This window comes from Rhodamnia argentea, chromosome 3 (assembly GCF_020921035.1).
Source record: "Rhodamnia argentea isolate NSW1041297 chromosome 3, ASM2092103v1, whole genome shotgun sequence".
NCBI lineage: Eukaryota > Viridiplantae > Streptophyta > Magnoliopsida > Myrtales > Myrtaceae > Rhodamnia > Rhodamnia argentea.
In genome coordinates this window covers 13,228,002-13,250,092 of record NC_063152.1, presented here as the reverse complement: position 1 = coordinate 13,250,092, position 22,091 = coordinate 13,228,002, and the positions used below count along the sequence as shown (strand labels likewise).

At 42.3% G+C, this 22,091-nt stretch overlaps 3 protein-coding genes across 3 annotated transcripts; 1 reads left to right on the top strand and 2 right to left on the bottom strand.

Annotated features, from left to right (window-relative positions):
• Positions 1-1,267: 1,267 nt before the first annotated feature.
• LOC125314334 (agamous-like MADS-box protein AGL61) lies at positions 1,268-5,076 on the bottom strand. Its single transcript, XM_048276364.1, has 2 exons — positions 4,456-5,076; positions 1,268-1,298 (listed from the first exon to the last, which is right to left on the bottom strand). The coding sequence occupies exons 1-2, from the start codon at positions 5,010-5,012 to the stop codon at positions 1,268-1,270; spliced, it is 588 nt and encodes a 195-aa protein (XP_048132321.1). The 5' UTR covers positions 5,013-5,076.
• Positions 5,077-7,984: 2,908 nt separating this feature from the next.
• On the bottom strand, positions 7,985-13,324 carry LOC125314102 (cation/H(+) antiporter 15-like). Its single transcript, XM_048275564.1, has 4 exons — positions 13,252-13,324; positions 10,910-11,226; positions 9,841-10,827; positions 7,985-9,220 (listed from the first exon to the last, which is right to left on the bottom strand). Exons 1-4 carry the CDS (start codon positions 13,322-13,324, stop codon positions 7,985-7,987), a joined length of 2,613 nt encoding a protein of 870 aa, XP_048131521.1.
• Positions 13,325-13,355: 31 nt separating this feature from the next.
• On the top strand, positions 13,356-19,242 carry LOC115732144 (DNA replication licensing factor MCM3 homolog 3-like). The gene is made up of 16 exons (XM_048276342.1): positions 13,356-13,524; positions 13,622-13,728; positions 14,168-14,376; positions 15,015-15,145; positions 15,221-15,459; positions 15,569-15,805; positions 15,912-16,066; positions 16,145-16,353; positions 16,471-16,636; positions 16,714-16,910; positions 17,071-17,130; positions 17,212-17,301; positions 17,380-17,564; positions 18,412-18,477; positions 18,558-18,699; positions 18,858-19,242. The coding sequence occupies exons 1-16, from the start codon at positions 13,459-13,461 to the stop codon at positions 18,918-18,920; spliced, it is 2,322 nt and encodes a 773-aa protein (XP_048132299.1). The 5' UTR covers positions 13,356-13,458; the 3' UTR covers positions 18,921-19,242.
• The last annotated feature ends 2,849 nt before the right edge of the window (positions 19,243-22,091 follow it).

Below are 22,091 nucleotides of genomic sequence, written 5' to 3'. Positions count from 1 at the left end.
GTCACGTGCAAGCTCTCACCGTCTCCATTGCACAGACTCCTTTGTGGACTCGAGCCTGTAGATGTAGATATTTGGCGCTCTCCAACTCTCCCCGGGTTTCTTCTTCCTTGACAAACTAAACTGTAATAAGAGCACTGTTCGGCTTTAACTCGCTTCCTTGGCCGTCAGTATCATCGCCAACAGCTTCGTCGACGTCCTTCCGCTCGATCTGTGAATCATCTCCGGCTTCCACTTCTGAACAACCGCATTTGACTCTAGAGGCTTGTTCACAGATGTGTACGGAGGAGATGGCGATTCGCCACTCATCAAGTCCTCATTTGTACTCCTCATTTCTACTCGTTGAATGAGTTACGATGGTCCTCAGATGTTGAAGAACTATTCTCGGCATCGCCATCACTATCCTTCTCGTTTTCAGTTTTCGGATTACCATTTTCTAATCCCAAAAGTACCAAAGAAAAGGAAACGAATCCGTAAAAGAAACATGCTGATTAAAACGTCAAAAATCTTAAATTTGTACTCGTGTGACATATTTATCCAAAACATTTTTTTATGACATAAAAAAATCTTAAACTTATATCAATATGATCCATTTACTCCAAATTATTTTTTTATGACATAAAAAACTCCAAACTTATATGCTTGTGACACATTTATCCTAAATTTTGAGGTTAATATGTCACATGAATATAAGTTTAATATTTTTAGTGTCACAAAAAAAATGGCATAAATGTGTCACACTAGTATAAGTTTGGGGCAAATATGTTACATGGATAAAAGTTTAAGGTTTTTTGTGACATAAAAAAAAGTTTAGGGCAAATGTGTCACAATAAATATAATTTAGGGTTTTTTGTGACCTTTTTTCCTTTTTTTTTTTTTTTTTGGGAAACTTTCAAAGTGTTTTAAGTGTCAGTTATAACTACTGATGCAATGAAATGACTAATTACATCTGATCTTATGTGGCACTTAAATTTTAGAATTACATACTTTTGATTGACTTGTTACACTGTGTGACAACGAAGGTTCAAAATGTCCCCGTTAAATGGTTTAACAAAAGATCACGAGAGATTTGTCTAACTAACGAAGGAAAGAACTGAAACGAATTTGATAGATTCATCTTTGTCAACTGAAGGTACAAAGAATAATCTCAACATGATTTCCACTTCGCCATCATGCCTCGTCTCCCAAAAACTGAACAGAAGAAGAAATTACCAAAAGGAATTTGATAAAATCCCTAATTATGTTCAACTAATAAAGCGGATTAGACCCATTAACAAGAATATTGCAGTTCAGCGAGAAACGTAGCATCCATGCCCATGCTTACTTATGTCCATGTCCGTCGCCAGCAATAGGGTGTAGGAACCCGAATCACCGCACTCTCCGACTACATTGGCAGCGGCGACCGACTTCCTCAGAGCCTCCGGCGACGCCGGCCACGTAATGCTCCAGTTCCTCCTCCTCCTCCTCCTCCATGCCGTCCTTGACTGCCTCATCTAGCCACCACTTCCGCTTCCCGGCCTCGGCTGGCGTGACATGATTTCCACATCGCCATCATGCCTCGTCTACCAAAGATTTAGCCCCCACGTTTAGGAGAGAATGTTGGGTAAACCTGACTTGCTATGTATGGAGAGGACCGCCAATCTTCTTGTATTTCCCATTGACAAAGATGAATAGATCAAGTTCGTTTTCGATCTTTCTATCGTTCACATAATCTCTCACGATCTTCTATTGTTCATAACTATTTAGTATTAAGCTAAAGTTTCGACTTTGAGTCGTTCCATGCATATAAATTACGTGAGAAAAAAACTACATAGGAATTACTGTTTTTATGAGGCAATACTTTGTGCGTAATCCTCTACAAAAGAATTAAGTGATCGAAAAAGGAACGCTGAGTCATAATTTACACACTGGTGTCTATCTTATCAGCGGCCTTCTTCATCAAATTCTCCAGGGAAGCTGCATAATGCTCTTAACTCTTCCGCTCCCACGCCGTCATCAGCATCCCCATCCCACCACCTGTGGTCGCAACAATTCCCAGCACCTCCTCCTCTCTTTCCGCCTTCGACCGCGTCCCTCTTCCAGCTTCGAGGCCGCATCTTGGTACTGCTTCTTGCGCTCGTCGAGAGCGCAGGGCTGCAGCTGCGGTGGAGGACGGGGTGGCCGCTCGCCATCCTGAACATGCCCCGGTGACGCTCGGAGAATGTGACCTCGCGCGGGGCTTTGTCCTCGATGAGCTTGCACTCGGTTCGACGGGCGGCCTAGGGTTCGCCTCTTTGCCTCCGCCATGGCCTCGAGTGAGACAGTACAGTTGAGATTGAAAGCGCAGGAGCTTAGAAAAGGAACAAGAGAGCTCACGGATTACTTATAGCCAGGTTTTGTCCTCATAAAGTGTCCGAAATATTTCCTAATAAGGAAAGTTTCAATTTCCGGAATTGTGATCGCGCATGTATCTAAGATTCCTTTGAGATATATTCTCGATTTAGAACATGAATCTTTCGAGACACACAGAAAAAATTAAAAAAAAAAAGACGCAAGTGAATGTTTTTAACGACACTCGAATGAAAAATTTATGGTATCAAAGTGAGTATCGTATAAAAGCTAGTGCTTGTAGTATCCTTTTTTTTTTTTCACGATCTCATTGTATAAAAAGTATCGAGAGATTTTTCCCGATACTTCCGAAGCTATCTCGCATTTTCCCATGTACAACTTTTTTCCTGAAATCATCCATTTAATCTCTTTTTCACAGAAGGTACTAAAATTTAGTTAATCCATGGAATTTTCGTTCTTGAGAGAGATACACGAAAATGCACGGGCCCCTTTTCATCTGACGTCATTACTATCCTGCTGGCCCTTAACAAAAAAAAAAAATCAGAAAATTTCCACAAAAGAATTTTAAAGATTCCATGTCAGCGTCCACCGGATAGATGTCTACGTCATCAATTTCCAGTAAAAATTAGACTAAAGGACTACATTGGTAAATCGTAAAAAGATTTATGACTAAACTGGCCAAATTAACGGGTGCAATTAGTGATTTTCTCGAAGAAGATCCGACCGCATCCGAGATTCGCTCCCCAGACCAGGAGTCAAGTGGATGTGCTGGACGATGGTTATCGAATTAAGCTATATGCCGGAGATAATTACGTTACTAAAGTAATAAAGAAGATACATATGGTTACGAAACAACCTCATGTCTAGAATTATTTTACAGAAGATTTTGAACATAACGTTGCTTCGCGAATTGCAATTTCATCATACATAGAATCACCAAAATCCCGAAGCTCTAATCAAGTATTGATCGACGCCAACCCAACGGTGAGTTCGATCGACATCGAGACAGATCCTGTTGTCGGTTCAAACCCCCCATAGACGATGATCAGTGAATGAAAGTGCTTTGCCTGATCTGGGCAGGTGCCAAGAGAGAGGCCACGAAACGACCTCCTGGTTTGATTGCTGTTGCGCACCACTTTGAACTTGTGATGAAACAGAGAAACAGGGGATGGAATTTTCGAAGATTGGAGGAGCAACCTGTGGATCCGCGACCTGGGTATTCATCCAAGTCTGCTTAGATCCTCAAATATCTCATTATGGAATGTAGAATTGTGACTGTACATTGCAACGGAAGTCCTGTTGTAGACCCTTCAATGGCCATCAGAATGACCATAGCAAGTGATGCAGCATTTTCTCTATCTGTCTCAATCTCTATCGGGTCGGACGATCGCCCAGGGATCGGTTCATACCGATTACCGACCAGAATACCGACTATCTGGGGGCCAACTCAGACCAGAAGTGGATCTTCCAAGAGGACGCATTCGGCTCGGCTCGAGTATCGTCCTCGGAAGAGGATATGGTAATTATCTGAGCAGTGTAAATGCTGAGTACATAATTTATAAGTTGTGTCGATATGGTGAACATTGGTGGTCGGGTAGCATTTGTTCGGATCTGACCCAAAATTCGATCTTTGTGATCCCAACCCTCATTCTTTTCACATTTTTTTTCCTGAAAAAATCAATTTTTAACCAATATAAATTAAGAAAATTAATTTTCGCAATTTCGATTGTACTCCTAATGCCATCGCATGTACAGGACAAACATGAAGAAAATTATGTACGTATAATCTATGTTTCATAAACAGTAATTTTAGCTTAATTTAATACTAATAACTTCGCAAACAATAAAAGATTATGAAAGATTGTTTGGCGAAAAGAAAGAATGAAAACGGACTCGATCTATTCATCTTTATTAATAGGAAATACAAGAATATTATTCAGCATGAATTTTACTTCGCCATCATGCCTCGTCTCCCAAAACTTAAACCCTAAGTTTAAAGCCAATAAGGCTTGCAAAACCGAACAGAAGAAGAAATTAACAAGAGGAATTTGATATAATCCCTAATTATGTTCAACTAAGAAAGCGGATTTTGACCCGTATTAGCAATAATATTGCAGTTCAGCCAGAAGGGCAGCATCCATGTCCATGCTTATGTCCATGTCCGTCGCCATCAATCGGGTGTAGAAACCCGAATCACCGCACTGCCCGACTCTATCGGCGATCAACTCCTGCAAAGCCTCCAGCGACGCCACGTAATGCTCCAGCTCCTCCTCCTCCATGCCGTCCACGACCGCCTCGTCCAGCCACCACTTGCGCTTCCCGGCCTCGGCCGCGGTCCTCGCCGCCTCTCTCTTGGCCTCCTCGAGCTTCGCGACGGAATCCTCGTACCGCTTCCTGTACGCGGCCGCTTCTCCGGCGGCGGCAGCGGCGTCGTCTCTGGTCACGTCGCCCGAGAGGTAGCGGTCGACGAGGCCGTCCGGGGTGGACGGGTGGGCGAAGGCGAAGGGGTTGCCGTGGGGCGAGTAGGTGATGACGGCGACGTCCGCGCCGCAGAGGAGGGAGAGCTCGGCCGCCTTGCGGAAGAGGCCCTGGTGGCGCTTGGAGAAAGTGACCTCGCGCGCGCTCTCCTTCTCGATGAGCCTGCACTCGACCCGCCGGCGCTTGGGCGCTCTCTTTGCCTCCTCCATCGTGGGTGACGGGCGATGGGATGCTCTCTCGACTCTGTTCTTCACTTTTTCGCTTCTTTCTTTCTCTGGCAAGTCCCCCCAGACAACAAACAGATCTGGTTTTTTCGTTTCTTTGAGAGAGAGAGAGAGAGAGAGAGAGATATGAAGGAGGAGGAGGGAGAAGAGCTCTCGAAGAACTTAACTGGTTACGTCAGGTGCAAGACGCGTTGTGACGTCATCGGTATATACGCGTTATCGGTATCCGTTAACGGGCAGATACTTTTTTCTGTTTTTATTTTTATTTTTTGGAAAATAATCTTTTCTCGAGAACAAGTTTTACTCCTTACTTTCCTTTCTCTAATGGGCGATTTCAGTTTCACCTGAAGTGGGCAGGCAAGTTCATCGTTAAAGTTTGCTTTTTTACTTGACGTTTATCAACGGACGATGTCTTCAGAAAATGGGTTTTCGCTGGGCAATCCGATTCCTTTCTGGTTCGACGGACACGCTACTGAACATCCGAATTTGTTGCAGGAGTTTTGTGAAGACTGTGATTGCACACCAGAAGAAGCTGGTTAGCTCCGACTTGGGTTGAAACTCGATCAAGAAATTGGAGGACAAGAAGAAGAAGAAGAAGAAGAAGAAACTGTACACCACCGGCCAAGGGCTGAAATCCCCCTTGGATGGAGACGGAGTTTGAATCGGGTGAGAAAGTACGCTTCCGGCACTGGCTTAAGTGGAAGCACATGAGTTCAGCCCGCTTTGGAAGGTGTTTTATCGTGGAAAGCTTGAGGATGACGCTGAGGATGAAATTATTCCAGAAACCCCTGTTAATATGTCACGGATTGTGTAGCTTTTGAAGCTAGAGAAAATACTGAGAATCGCAGATCCCAGCTTGAGCTTAGTATCAGCAGCATAGGCAGCTGCACCAGTACCAGTTATGGAGGAGGCAGTCCAGCCAGTCTAGTAAGCAAGCACAAGGTAGCAGTTCTATCAGGAAAGGGAGGCATTTCAAAGAAGGAATAGCTATATATCTCTATTCTCGGCAGCCTCTGGCACCTCGCTTATGCACGAAACAATCCGCCGAAATTTCATATACGTCGCACATCGGATATGGCTCTCGGCTGTGTTGTAGCTGCTGTTACTGCTCTTCTTCTTCTTCTGATATTGATCCTCTTTCTACACGTTGTACGCCCGAGTGGAAAACCGCTCCATGGGAAATCTCGAGGAACCTATAGTACCCTCATTGTTTTAGGCTCTGGTTAGCCAGTAAATGGCTCACTTGTAAGCTTCTCTGTGGATTGCATTCTCTGTGATGAAAATACCGTGGTTATACTACGTCTATGCATCGACTTTTGCAGGGGGGGTCACACTGCCGAGTCCCGAGACCTTCTTGTTTATGGAATAGGAATGCAGGTTGAGCTCATTTGTAGGCGGCTGGGGAACTAATGCCCTGGGGTGGATCATCTATATTTTACATGGAGAGCATAGCCAGAGTGAAAAGGCTGTCCATAACTGGATTGCTTCTCTACAAATTTAGGGTAGCTGATCAGTTTTTTCGCGCAATGGCCACAGCTGCAGAGGAAATGCCCTCGGGCCGAGCATGTCGGTTGTCTTACGTAGGTGATTATGTCTAATCCAAAGCAACAATTATGAGGAGGCGGCACCATATTTACAGACTTATTATCAGTAATCCTGCTCCGGAATAAGGGATATGTGTCTACCGTCGACCCGACTTTACTAAAAAATTTAAACCGATGAGTTATTAGCCGCTTCAAATCACACTAATTTTTCTATATAAGCCTTTTTTTTGTACCGCAACTCACACGTGCATTTTAGCCACAGCTTGCGTAGTGCGATAACTTATTAAACTCAAGAAAAAATAGAGTGAAACTTATTTAAATTATAACCGCCATGCACTGTCGAAAAGACTTCGAAGTAAATTCTGAAACCACGAAAATAATCAAATGGCAAAAAAAAAAAAGAAATGATTAGTCACGATTTGAGCACAAACTTCAATATCTACGAGTTGAGAAAACGTATAGAAAAGCTCGCGGTATATTTAAATTAAGGTTTGTCCTAACAAGTGTTTGAAATACTTCCTAATAACGAAAATTTCGATCTCCCAAATTAAGATTTTTAGTTTTCCGAACTCTTTGGAATATATTTTTGATCTGGAACATGGATTTCTATATGAAAGTACATGGAAAAGCTTGTTACACGGTTAATAGAAAGAACACTTTTAGTTCGAACTCGTTTGTTTCAAGGGAAAATAAATAATTCTTTTGATTAAACATGTTTGATAATTGTTCCATAAGATGTTTAAGTAGTCATTAGGACAGTATTTAATGATTGGAAGAGAATTTCTATGATTCTTGAGAATAATTTTCGTGTTTTAAGTCGTCGGTTCAATGGCCTCTCGTCCCCACACGTTGACAACGTGGTGACATAGTGGATTCTTGTCTCGCATTTACATCTATATAATAAAACGAACATATTACATATGTTTATAACTTCAATAAATATCCGAATTAGTATTGCGGTGAATCAATGAATAGAATGATAATTAAAAATTCCTGACATAAATTTTGTTCTCATATTATTCTAAAATAAGTCAGACCACAGCGTGCTTTCTTAACTTAATAATTGCTTTCAAGATATTTGTTAAGCATGCTTAACAATTAAACGTACGATCTCCTGGAATATTGATTTCGCATATCACGTGAACAGTATCTGGTGCATTGAAAATTGCGGAACGTCTCTAATCGGCTGCTTAACCCGTGTACTCGGGGACGCTCGTTAACAAAATTCTGCCGACTGGGAGAGCGTAATGCCCCGAAATGATATAGAAATAAAACAATAGCTATTCCTAAACCATAATTACGTGAAAGAAATTCCAACTAAAAAAGAAAAATGAAGAAGAAGAGAAGAAGAAGAAATGAAGAATACCGTTTGCCCTGAAAGTACTACTTCGTGATTCGAGGTTTGTGCAGTTCCTACTTCTTGAAATACGCCAAGCTATCTAAGATCCCGATCCCATCTTCATCCGCCGCCGTGGACTTCGGATCATATTGTTGCACCACGAGAACCGAGGCGTGCATGCTAAAATTCGAAGACACGAGTACGTCGCCGATGGCCCCGAGCTCCGGGTACTCGCTCCACTCCGCCAACCCGAACGTGAGGGGTGATATGGACCGCTCGCTCCGCCCGACGATGTACAGATCGAACTCGCGGTCCATTTCCCTTATCGCCGCCACGGTCTCATCCCCGTTGTTCACCGTCACCTCGCGGTAGGTTATCGAATTGTTGCCCGAGTTCTTCCGGCGGAACTCGGTGATGTAGACGTCGTCGAGCCGCCCCTGCCGCTCGACGTCGGAAACGATTGTCAGGATGCCTTGCCGCTCTTGGAGCTCCATGGGGTCGATGTTGACGACGTTGCTGCCGGGGAGGAACCTCACCACCGTGAGGTTGATGGAGCGGTGGCCCGCCATCTGCCATGCGTAGGCGAGGGCCTCGCGGTCGTCGTGGCCCCCAACAAAGAGCATGACGGCCCGGCAGGCCATGGCGCGGTTCGAATCCGTCCGCCGCATCGTCCCTGCCGCAAGCCCGCGGTCTACGAGGAGGGCCACTGAGCAGGGCGCGTTCTCGAGCACGCTCTGGTTGACGGGCCGGAATGCGGGCTCTGCGTCCTCCATGGCCCCGGAGGTCATGGACCGGCGGTGGAACGGGAGGATGATGAGGGAGACGCGCTTGTCCTCGGCCATGCCACACACATCCTCGCACATGCTCTCGTAGGGCGACAGGATGGTCAGGAGCTGGACCGACGCGGACCGGTTCTGGTACTCGAAGTCCTCCAGGGACTTCATGATGTGATCGGACTGGGCCTGGTCGTGCAGGTTGACCCGGGTGGGCCGGTGCGGATCGTGGACGATGAGCATTGCGGAGGTGCATCCCGTCACCTCGACCAGGTGGAGCCCGAACACGGCGAGGCGCGAGTGCATGTTGCCCGTGGAGACCTCGAGGAGGTTGATGATGGGCGCGATGTGGCGCGTCGAGTAGATGCACGAGAGGACGCGGAAATCGGTGTCTGATCCGGTCGCCTGGACCGATCGGATCTTGTAGTTCATGAACCTCTTGGTCGGGCCATAAACCAGGTCGATGAGCGGAGCCACCGATGCTGTCATGATCAAGAAAGCCAGCACCATGATCGAGTATTGCTGGACCGTCAAGGCCTGAAACACAAGTGATCACACGCAAGTAGAGTTTGTCATGAGCATGGTACATAGTATTTTAGTGCTACAATAAATTTTTTTTATTTGGTCAAATGTGCTACAGTAATTGAAACTAAAGAAAAAGCAGGAAAAGTTTGCACCAGAAACCTAAATTGTCGTTTTAAAAATTCAATCAAATTTCAAATCCTTTAATAGGTGTAGTATGAAATACTTTATTGAAAAATGTAATGAACATTTTGTGTCATGCAGTCAAGTCTTAATTAGCCTAAAAACGCGCCATCGGGTCCTAAGCACATATCGACAAAAGCAATCCAACGCTACCAAAAAGGTGATTCAAGTTTCACGGAAAATAATTTTCGATACTATTCGATGAGAGGGAAGTTTTACTTAGTGTACATAATATATGAACCGATAATGTCTACACGATTCTTGCGTGATTATCGTCGAAATAGACTTGGTTCACATGATTTTCGGACCAAATAATTTTTTTTTCTCTTGTCGAAATAGACTCGATTCCATTTTTCCAATCAAAAAATGGGTTTTTGTTTTTGGTCGGAAATCAAAAAGTGGGTTGAAAATATGGAAAAAAAAAAAAAAAAAGAACATGAGAAGGGTCGTACCCCTTTGTCCCAAGCCACGTCAAGCAGAGCCAAACCTAGGAGGCTCTTGCAGTTCATGAGCAATCCTAGGACAACGCCTTCCCGAGGTTGGATGTTGAAGAACGTGGAGATGCCGAGCGTGCTCAGGACCTTCGCCATCCAACCCAGACAGATCACGAACACGGTCAGCGCCCAGCTCCCCACTCCTCTGATCTCCCACAGATTCACCCGGACCCCGCACAGCACGTAGAAGAAAGGCAACAAGATCCCGTCCACGCACTCCTCCATCTTCAGCACCAGCCTCGATCCCAGCTCCCCGTTCGGCATGATCAATCCGAACACGAACGCGCCGACCATCGCATGCGTTCCGATCACGTCCGTGATCATCCCGAATGCCGACACCCCCATCAGGATCACCACCACATAGCCGTCGCTGTAGTTTCCCTCCCCAGAAGTCTTCCTGATCGCCCAAGCAAGGGCTGGGCGGACTCCGAAGAGGCACGCCGACACGAACCCGGCGGTCGCGAGGAGCGGGTAGTAGAAGCTTCTGCCCTCCAGGCTCATGGGTATCACCAGTATGACGAGGGCCCAGGCGCAGACGTCACTGACCACGGCTGCGGCCGTCGCTGTCCTCCCGATGTCGCTGTGGAGGAGCTTGATGCTTGCGAGGACCTCCGCAAGGACTGGCGACCCCGTGAAGGTCAGGGCTATCACCCAGAACATGCCGCCGAGCCTGTTGGCGTCGCTGGAACCGCTGGAGCTGGTCACTATGTAGAAGGTGCTTATCCCGACGATCCCGGGGAGGAAGAAGGCCGCCAGGGCGATCGAGGTAGCCTTCTTCCCGATCAACACCAACGCGGCTGGGTCGAACCTCAGCCCGACTAGGAACAGATGGTACATGAGGCCGAGATACCCGACCGTCTCGACCTTCACGTAACTCCTCTCGGGAAAGATCTTATGAAAGTAGGGGCTATGCGAGAACCCAGACGTACCTAACAGCACACCACACTACGTGACAGCAACGAGATGAGATTGGATTCACAATCATAAGAACAAACATTTTCGAATTTAATCACGGCTCGAAACTCACGAGAATGTCGGAGATGATCCGAGGTTGGCGAAGCGGCCGAAGGGCGAGGAAGAGGGCGTTTGACACGAAGATGGTGAGCCCGACTTGTTTGAGGAACACCGAGACGGACAGCCGAGGGGCCCCCGGTTCTCGCCAGATATCATGGCTGTTGTCTACAGTTTCGAAGTAACAAGCGCCGGTCCTGTTCGGGAGGCTGGTCGCAGCCATCGCGATTCCGCCGTGAAAGACCCTACTTCGGTCCCGGAAAACTCCAGAGGCATGAAGCTTCTTGCGGCCCCGAAACGAAGCCCTCTTCTCGCGGAAGAGAGGGATAATGCCTGAAGAGAATCAAAGGGAGGCACAAGTTTGCAACTAGAACGACAGGGAGAGGGAGAGGGAGAGAGGGCGTTTCGACCGTTAAGTTCTGGTATTTCGATCTTTCCTCTTTCTGTTGACATTCTCGTTTTTTTGTTAGCATCAGACAACTATTGAACAGACAATTTCAACTGTGAAAATTTATTAGGATTTGACTCGTTTGAGCTCTCGATCTCGTCAGCAGTTTCTGGCGCGGTGTTCCGTAACAAACAAATGAACAAACTTAAAAGACTTAGTTTCAGGTTCCGCATTCGGCCCTCCCGAAACCTATTCATCGGAATCTATTCTTTAATTCTTTGAACTTGAAACCTATCTGCTTATCCTCAAAACCTGAAACCTATCCTATTTTCATTGGTCCGGTTCTACCTTAGAACCATATCCACCCCTAGAATCTACGTCTCTCTAGTTACTTTGCTTGATCTTGAAATTCGATAAATAAAATAAGTAGCAATTTTTCAAGAAAAATTGCATCATCAATCTTAAACATTTGAATAGGAGTTTTTTTTTTAAGTCGCTAGCCCGATAGTCTAATAGTACTATTAGTTATTTCTGACCACACGATCTCCCAATTAATAAATGTTTTATGCAAAGCAAACAGTGATAGTGTGTGGATATATAGTTGAGATTGTACTATTCTCGACGGTAGCATTTCCCTTTTTTTTGTTATAAATTTGGACTTAAAATGGCATGTTTTTTAGAGAAATAAATCCATGGATATTATTCAAGCTAAAAACATTCGTAGGAATATTATTCCAAAATCAAATATATTCTTTAACACTTTGTTTTTTTTTTTTTTGGTAAGGTAAGTATGTATTGATCTTCCAAAAGCTAGTTCTTTAGCACTTTGTTTGTAACTTATAGATTGTAGAATTCACTGTATTTTCAAATTGGGTATGAAATTTCTAAAAACAAACACTATGTTTCGAAAATCTTTAAGTAAATCAAAGGAGTAAACATATCATGTATAAATTATTAATACCAGTTGCTTTAATGATTTCACATTAGAGCTTCCAAACCGTAGAAAAGGAAAAGCTCGAACGCAGTTTTTTATTGTTCAAGACAAAACATCAAAAAGGAGTTAGCTAAGTCGATTCAAATGTCCGGTAATGGTGAGAATTTCTCTAGCCGAGTCTCGAAAATCTAAAATGATAAAAATTCCTTTCGAACCAACTTAACAAAGGACGTAGAATGAGAAGCCATGTAAACGTACAATAACGTCTTCTTTATTGTAAAAAAATAAAATAATTCTAGTGTTATTTTCTATTTTGGAAATTTGTTTCTTACCTTTGATAACCGTAATAATCTCTTTTTAGTAATACTATCCTCATATATTTAATTGTCTTCAGATTAATTGTTCCCTTTTTTATATTTAAGGAATTTTTACCTGATGGGATTTGAGCAAAATTCCAAGCGAGATTTTCTGTTCACCAAGTAAAAGGGACACTCGTTTTCATTGAAAATAGGAAAAACGCCATGAAAAAAAAAAATACTAAACAATGCCCAATGTTACATATTTATCTCACATTTTTTTTGTGACATTAACCTCAAATTTGTATCCGCATAACACATTTACTAAAAATTTTCTTTTTGTGACATCAAAATTTTCAAACTTTTACCCGTGTGACATATTTACCAAAATCCTTTTTTTACACTAAAAACCTAAATTTTATCAAGTTGGCACATTACACATTTATCTCGAAATTGGCGTAAATGTATCATACGAGTTCAAGTTTGAAGTTTTTAGTGTCAACAAAAAAAGTTTGCCGTAAATATGTCATTGTAAGTATAATTTAGGATTTTTTTTATAGCTTTTACCCTTGAAAATATTAGTGGTGGATATGGGCATCGTTTCTCTTAAAAAGATTAGTTAATCAATTCTCTATTTTTTTTATCCGAACCAAAAAAAATCTTTATATTTTTATCTGACCAAAAAATTTGACCAAAAATCGGGAGAATGTCGCTCCACAACGAGTAGTCACGTGACGCACGTGAGATGGTCCTCGGCTTCCTCAAGTTTCCCGCCATCACCGCACCCCCACTCTCCCCCCTGTTTCCCGCCATCTCCGACCTCGATGAAGAAAAGGGGCAAAACACATCAAAATTAGGGTTACCACTCCCTCCCTCCCTCCCTCTCTCTCTCCCTCCCTCTCGCGTTCTTCTTTGCCGGACAGGCTTCACGAGGCGAACTCCGAGCGATGGACGTCAGCGAGGAAGTGAGGGCGGCTCACAAGCGCGAGCTATTGGCTTTCTTGGAGAACGATGTGGGTGTCTTTTTTCCCCTGGAGTCGCTGCCGTATCGTGTCGAAGCAAAGTTGGACTGAATCAATTTGTTTCTTCGGTCTTGCTCTGTGATTTCAGGTCGGGCGGATGTATATGGACGACATTAAGACGATGATCAACCACAAGCGCCGCCGCCTCATCGTGGACATCTCCGATCTGCACTCCTTCCGCGACTTGGCGCCCCGGTTTGTTTTCTTCGGTCATTTCTTCTATTTCAACTGTTTCGATCACGGAGAGTCGGCTGGTATTGTTGAGCAGTGGATAGCTTATGGAGTGTAGCCTGTGTGTCGAGCTGATTAGGATGATTGTCTGTTTGTCGGGTTCAAATTGTCATTTTGAAAGAAAAGAATGTGAGTGAGAGCAGCCCAATTAGGTTTTGTCGTTTAATTTTTTTATTCCTCTTATGAGTGAAAGCTCAAGTGCATTATGCACCCGATTAATTTGTCATTTTCTGGGTTTTTATTCATATTGTGTTCATTCTCAAATTGCTGGTTATGCATGGCCTTGATGCAATGGGGTTTTGCTTCCTACTATTTCGTTCAAGAAGGCAAATTTCTTATTTCAGTCAGGTCATATCTGTTTTACTTAATAATTCGATGGTTTATCTATTGTATTGTTTTTCAGGATCTTAAGAAACCCCGTTGAATACATGCAAGCATTTTCCGATGCGGTCACTGATCTAGTTCACAGAATCGATGGGAAGTACTTGAAGGAAGGAGAGACTGTTCTTGTTGGCTTTGAGGGGCCCTTTGTTTCTCGCCGTGTCACTCCTCGAGAACTTCTCTCCGAATTTATCGGCTCCATGGTCTGCGTCGAGGGCATTGTAACCAAATGTACATCTTTTGACAAACACTGTTGTTTTTGCTGTTGCTTGGTTACCAAACTCCTCTTGAGGTTCTGAGAGTCCATATCACTGGAGAAATTTACTAGAAATTTCTTAAATTTCTTGGTTCCATAGCTGAAGCTGATAGTTGTTTCCCCTAACGGTAGATATTCTAGAGGTTCAGATATGAAGATAGGTTGTTCACTTGGTTAGCAAATATCATGCCATGCTGCCTCTGAGGCATTGGCATAACCTTTGTTTATTTAGTCTTTAATTTATAGCCCTTTCTCTCTATGATTGTTTCACATAGGCCCTAAGTTGGCCATGCGTATTTACTCATGAACTAAACACATTAAGAGTACCAATTTGTCCTCCATACATAGGTTTGGATGATATTCGTCTGCTCAAGACTGTATGGACCTGTACTTCTTGGATGCATACTCCATATGTTGAATTAGGTTTTACCCAGTGAACGTAATTTCTAGTGTAATAGCTCAACATTATACTAATAATTGCTTTGCCAGAGTTCGACTGTTTAATGTACAAACCTGCTCTCTGACTTCAAGTGCACATCTGAACACACTATCAGATGCACTCCCAGCAATTTCGTATATTTGGGAGAACTAATAACTAATATGCTCTTTTCAGGTTCTCTTGTGAGACCAAAGGTGGTAAAGAGTGTACACTTCTGCCCCTCAACTGAAAAGTTCACTACGCGAGAGTATCGAGACATAACATCCAACATGGGTCTGCCCACAGGTTCTGTTTATCCAACAAGGGTAAATAATATTCCTTTTGGAACTTATTATTGATGATTTATAGAGAGCCTTTCCTGAGGGAAACTGTTGTTTCAGGATGAGAATGGGAATTTACTGGTCACAGAATATGGACTCTGCCAATACAAGGATCATCAGACCCTCTCAATGCAAGAAATGCCTGAAAATTCTGCTCCTGGTCAACTTCCACGAACAGTGGATATAATTGTGGAAGATGACTTGGTTGATTCTTGCAAGCCTGGAGACCGTGTGGCTATTGTAGGGGTATACAAAGCCATCCCAGGGAAAAGCAAGGGCGGTGTAAATGGAGTATTCAGGTATTGTTAGGTGTTCAAGCAAACTTCGTTGTCACTCTCTTTCCACCTTGAACTTCTCATGCTCCCATTTTCTGTGTTCTGTAGGATTGACTAATCAATTATTGTGCAGGACTGTCCTGGTTGCTAACAATGTTTCCCTTCTCAATAAAGAGGCCAATGCACCAATCTACACTCCAGAGGACTTGAAAAATATTAAAAAGATAGCAGGGAGAGATGATACATTTGATCTACTTGGTAATTCGCTGGCACCTTCTATATATGGTCACTCATGGATAAAGAAAGCAGTGATATTGCTGATGCTTGGTGGAGTTGAAAAGAACTTGAAAAATGGTACCCATCTACGAGGGTGAGTAAGATATGATTTACATTGGCCTTAGTTGCTATCATAGGCATGGCCCCTAGTTACCTTCTCCTTGCTTTCTGAGTTACTCTTGCATATTTCTTTCTATTAGTGACATAAACATGATGATGGTTGGTGACCCATCTGTTGCTAAGTCTCAACTATTAAGAGCCATCATGAATATCGCACCATTGGCCATATCAACAACAGGTCGCGGTTCTTCTGGAGTTGGTTTGACAGCTGCTGTTACATCTGATCAAGAAACAGGTAAAGCATCTGGTAGATCTATCAAATACATTTCATTATGTGATGAGTTAACTGATGCCATTCCTTTGTTTATATTAGGGGAAAGAAGGCTGGAAGCTGGTGCGATGGTTCTTGCCGATAGAGGTGTTGTCTGTATTGATGAGTTTGACAAAATGAATGACCAAGATCGGGTTGCCATACATGAGGTCATGGAGCAGCAGACTGTAACTATAGCCAAAGCTGGTATCCATGCATCATTGAATGCTCGATGCAGTGTGGTAGCTGCTGCCAATCCCATATATGGAACTGTAAGAGTGCACGCGTTGCTAAATTCTCAATAGGATGGATGTCGACACCAATGTAGTATTTGATGTATGTCGACAACTCATCATTCTACTTAACTTATTCTGCTGTCCTGCCTGCAGTATGATCGATCTCTGACTCCTACAAAGAACATTGGCCTTCCGGATTCCCTTCTTTCCCGTTTTGATCTACTATTTATTGTATTGGATCAAATGGATCCTGATATTGACCGCCAAATCTCTGACCATGTCTTGCGCATACACCGATACCGTTCCACATTTGATGGGGGTAAATGTCATAATTCGTACAGGTAGAAATTGTTATTTCAGATTTTCAGTCCTTGATATAATATGTTTAAATTGTAGGTGAAGTTGATGGAAGTTCACGGTATGGGAGGGAGGATGAAGCGGATGCTGACTCATCTGTTTTTGTCAAGTATAACCGTATGCTTCATGGGAGGAAAACAGGGAAGCGTCAGAAGAATGACTCTCTCACCATCAAGTTCCTTAAAAAATATATCCACTATGCAAAGCACAGGATTCAGCCAGATCTAACAGATGAGGTATGATGATTCTTTTTTATTTTATTTTATTGTTGGTCGATTGTAATTGAAAGCAAAGTGACTTTGAGGAACCTAGTATGAGTACCAGCTATCCATGGTATTTATCGAACTTTGATATTACAGAAATGTGAGGAGCTAATCTCAAAATTTATTTTTGCAGGCATCTGAACACATAGCAACTGCATACGCAGAGCTCCGCAATGCCAGTTCGAATGCACAGGTAGCTCTAGTAATATCGTATTTGGGAAGTCAATAATTTTTTTTTTCACGACTTATTGGTGGGGGTTCCTACCTTTTGCAGACTGGAGGAACTCTGCCGATCACAGCGAGAACTTTAGAAACCATTATCCGTCTATCTACTGCCCATGCCAAGCTTAAATTGAGCAGAAAGGTACTTGAATTTGTTCAATTTAATTCGTTATGCAGGTTTATTTCATGAATAACTGGGTCATTTTATATGTATAATCAGGTTACAAAGTCTGATGTGGAAGCTGCACTGAAAGTATTAAATTTTGCTATTTATCACAAAGAATTGACTGATATGGAAGAGCGTGAGCAAGAAAGAGGGAAAGAATTGGAGAGAAAACACCAGGCTGATCGCAATGCTGGTCAAACTAATGGAGATGATCATGGCTCTACCATAAATGCAGTAGGGTAAGTATACATGATGTGCTTTTCTCTTCACAGGTTTTATTTTGTTTGCTTCCACTATTCCAGAGTTTCCTCTTGTATCAAAATGGAATTGCTAAATTGCACCATGACCCCTTATATCTGACCATACCATTTGATCCAATCAACAAAAAGTGTGGATTAATTAGCTTCCCATTTGGTGTAAGATTTTTGTTGTCCACCAAACCCTTAGTGAAAGGGAGGGTCAACAGTAACTCTGCCCATTATTTTATATCCAGAGGACCAAGACTACTTTAGGATTTTGTTTTATGCTGCAGCCTGCAGCCTATTGTACCTAGGTCCTGTCATTGGTTTCCACATCTCTCTGCTACGAATTATTTCACTCTTGTGCGTCGCTGACATATTAACATGCAGCGAATGATATTTTTCTATTATGAAGGGCCCGTGATTCTTCAGTTTTCACAGAAAATGTCTGATGATATTGTAGTCCTTTCTGGGGATTTTGGTGAATTTGGGGAAAGTAGTCATTGACCTCACCTAATTGTTTATCCTCGTTTACTATCTGATACAGTTTACATTGCTATTATTCAGAAGAGTTAGCTGTCTCGTCTATATTGAGCTAATGTAGCTCACTAGCAATACAACTTTTGTAGTAGTTTTGCTTTTTTCTTTTCATTCTTGTTTTGCTGAGCGATCAAGGATCTACTCTGCAAATTCAAGTTGGTTAACAGTGGAGCCTTTCCCTCCATAGTAAACTGAATCTTCTTCTCAGCTCGCTTTCAACTGATTCTTTCCTTTCTCGTGTTTTCTGTCCAATGATATGGCCGGACTTACGATTTCTGTGTACTCTCTCATCCTTTCTTCTTGTTAGTTCAACTGATGCCATGGAAGTAGATGACGCACCCGCAGCACCACCTGCTGCCCTGTCTCAAGAAAGGTATTGATAAGGATGTTTCTTTGGGCACTGATTTATTTGCTTGCATAGATCTTAATTTTTCCCCCTTTGATTCTTTGCAGAATAGAAGCATTCAATACGATATTCGGTCAACATATGCGAGTGAACCGCTTGGAGAGCATATCACTTGCGGAACTTGAGACAATCATCCATGGCATTGCAACTAATCCCTACTCAAGTACACAGATAATGTCACTTTTGCAGGTAGAGAAAAGTCATTTACCTATTTGCACCCAATCCATTGGTTTGAAGGCTGCCTTCAAATGCAAGGCATTTGTACATGAATTCATTTGTATCCCAGTCTAAACTCTGATTTCCCTATTGTGAGTCACTTGATGAGTGGACTGTTTTTGTTTTATCAGCGACTGGAAGGTGAGAATAGAGTGATGATAATTGGTGACGTTGTGCACATGGTTACTACCTGACTGTTAAGAGAGAAACGTCTGCAGTGCCAACATCCTGGACCATCACCCTTCATCTTCATATGCAAGTTGCTGCTCATTAGCTGCTGTCGTCCAGCCAGGTCCATTTTTAAAGCAAAAAGCCATATATTGTTGAGGACTTTATCTTTTGTTCATTACCTTCACACTGCTTTTAGAGCTTCTAGTACTATCTTTGGTTGTACGTGGATTTATTATTCATCCTTCCGTTGTAGTTACTGTCATCTGAGAGTGGTACCTCCTTATTTAGTCACTGTAAATTAAAAGGATTGAAGGTCGTGATTCTATGTCATGGTATGTTTATCGATGTTTTCGGTTTGCATGCTTGCACGTCAATGTAAAGAATTTCCTCATCATTTTGCTCGATGGGCCATTGATGTGCTAGGGGAGAACCTTGGGCTCGGTTTCTTCTTTGATAAGTACGTTATGCTCGGTTTCTGCTTTGATAAGTATATTATGCTCGGTCATTAGGTCGACTCTACGCGTGTTAATTTCCATCGACTTAAAAGAAGCAATACCCGCTTCATCAGCAACTGGCACAAAACTGTTCAAGCTAGCTGTCTGGTTAAAATGCAGCATATATAGCAGGAAGATCTGGTCGTGATCATCTCATAAGTAAAGAAAAATATCTGATTGCTAACGCAGTAGGAGAATTTTTGAGCTATTAGAGAGGGTGCTTTTTACCCTTTCTTTGCAAAAAGAAATTTCTCTTGAAAATTATTCATGGATAATTACCAAAAAGGTTTTAAATCTGTTGTAATTGTGCCAATTCAATCCTAATTTTTATTTTGGCCAATTGAGTCTTAAATATTTTGCAGTTACGTCCAATTTAATAATATTATGATTTTTATTTTATTTTTATTATATTTTTTTAACAATTTTTCATGTTTTTTTTTGTTCCTTTCTAATTGGGTTAGGGTCGGCGGGAGGCCATTGGCCATCCGCCGTGGGTTTACGAGCCCTCACCGACCTGCGGGTGGGGGTCGCAAGCCCTTGCTTGCAACCGAGGGAGGGCCACGACCCTCGTCAACGACCGGCGACCTCCTGCCGGCCCTAACAAAAAAGAAAGAAAAGATAAAAAAAATTGTTAAAAATGATTAATAAATAGAGAAATATTAAAATATTATTAAAATTTGTTCGTGCTAGTGACTCCACATCACCACTAGCCTGTCAAATGGAGCGAATTGTCACGATTGCAAAAGGTTATGGATTTAATTGACAAAAAAAGATTTAAAATTAAATTAACACAATTACAATAGGTTTAATACTTTTTTGGTGATTTTTTCCCCGCATAGACGTACAAACTAGATTTCTAATTGTCATAGTGTGCCTAAAGATTGTCTAGTCATGAACCTCCTAATCCTAGTCAATTTTACTTCTTTCATCAAACTCTTTAAAGTGATTTTCCCACTACTCGCAAAACTTTAATTTTTCAAAAATAGTCTATTATAAATAATGAAATCCTAAGAAGAAGACTTATTGTTGCACCACAAAATTAATCTCTCATTGAGTTTGGATTCAAAACATGGGTTAGAGATTAGATTTGGCAGTAATAAATCAATTAAGTAAAACTTAGTGGTTGTGTGCATGCGAGTTCTTTGGATTGGGTTAATCTGAGGATTAATAATCCTTTTTAGAAATCGAATGGATATGATCTTATACATATATGAGCAAGGTAACCCACAAAGACGGAATGAGTTCTTTATTTGAGAACTCATATGTTTAATGTTTCGGTCCTTGTAGTATTTTCGCAAACCGCTTCTGTAATAATACATTCCTTCATGCTTGATGTTTTGGGGGATGTCTGCAATGCAGGGAAACTGGCTTATGCAAGTTTTATGTTTTGTTAATCACATCCCCGTTCAACCCGACCCGACTTTGAAGTAGGACCCGCTCAAAGGGGTGTTTGGGCCCAAATTTAAGAGAAAACACAAGGCCCACACCCGCCAAAGGGGATGTTTGGGCCTAAAGCCCAAAAGATTTGCCCACTGACACAGGTGAAACTCCGCTAGATGGAGAAGAAATCGAAGAATCTTGCTTTCGTGCATTGAACTTCTATTTCTTACGTGTAGAAATTTGCATGCTTTCTTTATTTAAAAAATTAACATCTCTACCTCAACCCTCACGCTAAAACCAGGATTATGACTGACGTTCTCTCAAAATCTACAACAATAGGTTTACTCTTTCGTGTGGCCTGAGTTGATTGGTCTCAGTAGTGGAATAATGCGACACGTGGCAAGCTGATGCACCAAGCTAGCCTTCCTTTTTCATAATCATTTTCCCTGACTTATATTGTGGAATGCCTTATTGTGACCGACTGCACCACGTCTGCTTTTAACTTAGTCATCTTGTGTCTTGTGCAGGACATGCATCTCAATTCAATTCAATACTACACAATTGATTGTAGCTTGCCACGCCACGAATAACATCAGGAGAGTAGTATCAATCCTTTAACATGTTTGTGTGTGGATGTCTAATTACACATTTAGATATCTCCCGCGTGATATTCCTTTCATCACTTGATTCCTAACACAAACTCTAGGACACCACTCTCATCATGCAATTGTATCATCCTATATCACACTCCTCATGCTTCTTTTCATATAGCATAGCTTATCTCCAAATAGACATGGCCGGTTCCGTGGAACCACCGGTCCCGGTTCCGCAAAAAGTTGGAATCGGAACCTGCCCTTGAAAATACCAGTTCCGGGCCGATTCCCGAGCCGATTCCTTTTTTTAATTTTAATTTTTAAAATAAAAAATAATAAAATAAATATAATAAAATATAAAATATAAAATATAATTAAATTGTACATTGTAATAAAATGTGGGGAAAAAAGAGAGAGAGGAGGAATGAGCTTGAACTTAATGAATTATCATTAAGCGTCTACATATTTTCTTGGGGATAGAAGAATCAAAGCCTATGTAGTTCTTTTATTTTTGATAACCCCAACTTACCTCATCGTCAATCGTCGCTATCCGTTGTGGTACCCGTGGCGGTGATATCTTCACAATCCTCGCTAAAAAATTCGTGTTCTCGATCCAGCTTTTGGTGTCGAAATTTTGCCCTCATCCAATCGTCGACACAAGCTTGAGCTTCCACAAACTCCGGACTTAATCTTGAACGGCGAGAATCCAAAACTAATTCTCCAGCGC